Genomic DNA, 5117 nt, shown 5'->3' with positions numbered 1-5117 from the left:
TAAAACTTATTTATTCTTAAAATATTTTTAATTAATTTTTTTTAAATAATAAAAATAAAATAATACAATATACGAATAATAATTACTAACTAAAACATACAAACAAGTAAATATAATACCAAACATATATATATATATTTTTTTAATTATTAATGTGCGAATATGTAGATTGGATACACGGATGCACAACAGATATCTGCGATCCGATCCTTAAAGGATGCAGATCGGATCATATCCGCAATTTTTGGATCGGATGCGGATATTTACCGCAGATCTGCGAATATCTATGATGCACGGACACTGACACAGGCACGGGACATGACACGATATGGGACACGCCGACATGCGAATTTTAAAATCTTACATGACACGGGACACACATACATATAAAATATAAAGTATTTTTTAGATAAACCGTAATGATATTTTAATATTTTATTGATATTAAAATATAAATTAATTTTTTAAATTATTTTTAATATCTTATTTTAATTATATCAAGTATTTAAAATATTTTTTATTTTAATAAATAATAATATATACTATATCTAAATTTATTTTAAGAATATATATTAAGAATAAGACCGGACACGCTAACACGTGATGATATTTAGGTGTGTTCAAGTGTGTCCAGAGAAGAATTTTTATTTTTATTGAGACACGGTTACGGTTTGGATACAGCAGACACGCGTGTCGGACGAGTGCCAGTCAGTGTCGTATCCGAAATGTGCAACTCAGTAAAGTGTCCGTGCTTCATAGGCGAATACGATCCAATCTATAAACACCCTAATTGTAAAACAACGGCATTCAAATTTAATTTATTACTTACTAGGAGAGTTAATTTTTTTTTTTTTTTGGTGACACTAGGAGAGTTAATTATCTACCACTGAAGAATTTTATGTAAACTCCGTGTATAAAGTACGAATAAATATAAGTAATTGTTGTTATTTACTAACTTAAGTTTTTAAGATATTTGGAAAGGTGTTAAATTTTTAACTAATAAAATATCCAAAAGATTAAGCTCTACCTAATTAGATATTAGTATGAACTTATATAGGGGCCATAATCTATTAGATGCAAGAATGTTGGAGTAATCTTTAACCGTAAAAACATAATAAATGTTACACTGATTTTGCGCAATGTTATTCTATCTTTGGCCAATGAAAATACACTAAGATATGATTCTCAACGTTGATTCTTGAACAATGGATGAAACTCCTTCACCGTTTTCTTGGTCCTAAATTCATTCACCCCTAAGGCCACACCTAAATTATAGCTACCTTTTCACCAAACAAAAATTAGATTCAAGTTTGTTCATAGAAACAAATGAAAATAATCAAGTTCTAGAGTACATGATTTTGTGTGAATGTGTGTGCACAACTGCTACATTCAAGAAAAATAGGTACTAAAACAAATGATGAAGAGTTATTCAGAGGAGAGCAATAATGGCTCATCCTCTGGTGAATTATCCTCTAAGGATGGTGTTAATATAACAAAGGGTGAGACACCATTGTTTGTTGTTTCTTCTTCTTTGGAAGCTGCAGAGCTTCATCATGCACCTGATGGATTAGTGGAGATAAATTTAGGTGACTATGAACATGGAATAAATGGATTAAAAGATTTTATTCATGTGTTTATTTTGGAGTCTATTAAGCTTTGGGCCATTGCAGGACCTATTGCTTTCAATATACTATGCAATTATGCTGTTAATTCCTTCACAAATATATTTGTTGGCCATCTTGGTAATTTGGAGCTTTCTGCAGTTGCTATCTCCCTCTCTGTCATCTCAAATTTATCATTTGGATTCTTGGTAAGGGCTCTAAAATTAGCATATTCATTCTAAATATCTACTTGATTATTGTGACATTTTCATTTGCATAGGAAAAATCAAAGTAAAAATTTTCTAAATATAGTTAAAAATGATATATAGGTACCTATGAATATTTCAACATCCTATTTCAATTTGTATATAAGTATAGATAAAAAAAAAATCTATTTCAACATCCTATTTTCACTTTTCAAAACACAGAAAATACATGGGTAATTATAATTCTTGCTTAAGTTCTACAAAAAAAATAAAAAAAATGAAAGAAAATAAAGAGTTGTTAAGTTGTTACACAAATTTTGCAGCTAGGTATGGCTAGTGCACTAGAGACTCTATGTGGTCAAGCATATGGTGCTGGACAAGTAGAAATGCTTGGAATATATATGCAAAGATCTTGGATAATCTTATTTGGTGCATGCATATTGCTCTTACCAATTTACATTTATTCTGAACCAATCCTAATACTCCTTGGTCAAGATCATGAAATTGCTGAGCTTGCTGGAACATTCACAATCCAAAGCATCCCTCAGATGTTCTCCTTGGCCATCAATTTCACCACACAAAAGTTCTTGCAAGCACAAAGTAGAGTTGCAATTCTAGCATGGCTTGGTTTTGTATCCCTCATTGTCCACATTGGCATTCTTGCACTTTTCATCAAGTTGCTTGGTTGGGGAACAGCAGGTGCTGCTGCAGCATATAATATAACTGCTTGGGGAATTTCTTTGTCACAATTGGTTTATGTTGTTAATTGGTGCACTGAAGGGTGGAAGGGTTTGTCATGGTTAGCATTTAAGGATCTTTGGAATTTTACCAAGTTGTCTTTTGCTTCAGCTATCATGCTTTGCCTTGAGATTTGGTATTTCATGACTTTGATTGTTCTCACTGGACACCTTGAGAACCCAGTTATTGCTGTTGGCTCACTTTCAATATGGTAAGACAAATTTTGTTTCTTGAAAAATATAGTCATCATTGTATTCTGAACTAACATATATAACGGTTGATGTGTACTTGAATGAGGTGTGAGTCTCAATATAATAGTGTATATATACATACATATTAGTGTACAGTTTAATTGGTTAATTAATTTTTTGACCAATTTTTTTTATTTATTAATTGATTTTTTATCTAAACCGAATCGATATGGTGATTGGTTTCGGTTAACTCGGTAAAAATGAGTGATTCAGTCGGATTCTGAAAACTATGAAGTACGGACACTTCATTGAGTTACCATATTTCTGTATTAGACACATTTCGAATACGACACATATTCGACACACGTGTCGTGTCTATATCCGTGTCCCGTGTTCGTACTTTTTTTTTCTAAAAAAAATTATCTTATTTTATTTGGATGTTATAACCATATCTAAGCCATCACATAAACTTCAAAACACCATTTTGTTATAAAAATAAAATAGTAATCCCCTTTTGTATAAAAGGCACAAGCAAATGCACTTAATAAGATAAATTTCTAAGTTTTAAAACAGATACACCAGAAAAGCTTCCTGGTTTTTTTTTTCTTGAATTATTAATTTGATATTAGCTTCTTTCTTTTCCTGTTCAGCATGAATATAGATGGTTGGGAAGGCATGCTATTCATAGGGATCAATGCAGCTATTAGGTAAGACTTGTCTATCCTAGTTTCTCATCTCAGTGTAAAGGATTTTTGTGTTTTCTTACAACTAATGAAAAATTTTCTTTCTTTTTTTTTTCTCCTCCTCTCAGTGTGAGGGTTTCCAATGAGCTTGGATCAGGGCACCCGAAAGCAGCAAAGTATTCAGTGATTGTGACAGTTACTCAGTCCCTCATCTTTGGAATACTTTCTGCTGTCATTATTATGGTTGCAAAAGATCATATTGCTGTCATTTTCACTGAGAGTGTAGAAATGCAAAGGGCAGTTTCTAAGTTAGCATCACTTCTTGGCATTACCATGATACTCAATAGTGTTCAACCAGTTATATCAGGTTAGATCCAAAGATCATCCCAATAATCAGTTACAAATACATGTATTGTTTAACTCATTTTCAATGTGTATTTCAATATGTATAGATAGCTGATTTTTAGTATACATGTTGAAAAGAATGTGTCTAAATACAAATTTAAGAGCAATGCTCGTTACTAGCAAATATTATCATTTTTTGCTAACATTTGACTAGCAATAATTTGTACCTATATCTATAGATATTTTGCACGCAAAAAAATCCATAATTTGCATCTATATTTATCAAGAGTTTTGCACACATAAATCAATACAGCTTGCACCTATATTTTTTAAAATTTACACACATAAATTAACAAAAATTTATTTGTTAAAAATAATTTAATATTTATGCTGGTTAAATAATGATAAAAAATACTAAAAGTTGCTGTCCTAAGAGTTTCTCTAAATTTAAATGTAATGGTTAAAGTGTTGATGATGCAGGTGTAGCTGTTGGAGGAGGTTGGCAAGCATTGGTAGCTTACATCAACCTTTTTTGTTACTACATTGTTGGACTCCCTCTTGGATTTCTTCTTGGTTACAAGATGGGCTTAAGAGTGGAGGTAAAGAACCCTTTTAACTACCCAATTATGATAACTACTTCCTCCACTTTAAGCACAAAATAATTCTTGAAATAGACGAATATAGTATCTAAGTATATATCTATTGATTTTATGTTTATTAGTTTCATATTAGGTTGATTTCGTCGTTATGATTAAGTTGTATATATCTTTAATCTATAAATAGGCAAATTTCTTATTATCATGGATTCTAACATTACTCTTCATCGCATACGGAAATTGTAGGGTATCTGGATTGGAATGATATGTGGGACAATATTACAGACAATGATCTTGCTGTATATTATCTATACTACCAATTGGAATAGAGAGGTACAATTAACAACCAAAGTTAAAATTTTGTGACATTCAAATGGAAGGGGAAAAATCATACGAGTTCAAGTAACTAATTAATTAATTAATTAGTTAATACCCTCTCTATATGTGTTTCTCAGGTTGAAGAAGCATCAAAACGAATGCGGAGATGGACAGGTCAAGAATTGGAGCTTCATTCCATGAGCTAGTAACTAGCTAGTATACCACATAGAAATTAAATCAGGAATTTCGATCATAGTATATTTAGCTTTTTTTAATTATTATTATTATACTTGTAATGTAACAAATGATATTAGAAAAAGAGTAAAGAAAAATTCATAATCCTACTTTCATATGCTCTTTAGTACACATTAAGGTAGTGGTTGTTTTTAAGAATAAAATTAAAAGAATAAGATTTAATATTGTGTTTCGTAGTCAAGAG

General features: G+C 31.0%; 1 protein-coding gene across 1 annotated transcript; it reads left to right on the top strand.

Annotated features, from left to right (window-relative positions):
- Nucleotides 1132-5071, top strand: LOC107637149 (protein DETOXIFICATION 34-like). The gene is made up of 7 exons (XM_016340592.2): nt 1132-1810; nt 2131-2756; nt 3387-3443; nt 3548-3786; nt 4245-4363; nt 4607-4693; nt 4816-5071. Exons 1-7 carry the CDS (start codon nt 1415-1417, stop codon nt 4882-4884), a joined length of 1593 nt encoding a protein of 530 aa, XP_016196078.2. The 5' UTR covers nt 1132-1414; the 3' UTR covers nt 4885-5071.

This window comes from Arachis ipaensis, chromosome B04 (assembly GCF_000816755.2).
Source record: "Arachis ipaensis cultivar K30076 chromosome B04, Araip1.1, whole genome shotgun sequence".
Taxonomy (NCBI): Eukaryota; Viridiplantae; Streptophyta; class Magnoliopsida; order Fabales; family Fabaceae; genus Arachis; species Arachis ipaensis.
The sequence above is the reverse complement of the archived record's forward strand: the minus strand, read 5'-3'. Positions and strand labels throughout refer to the sequence as shown.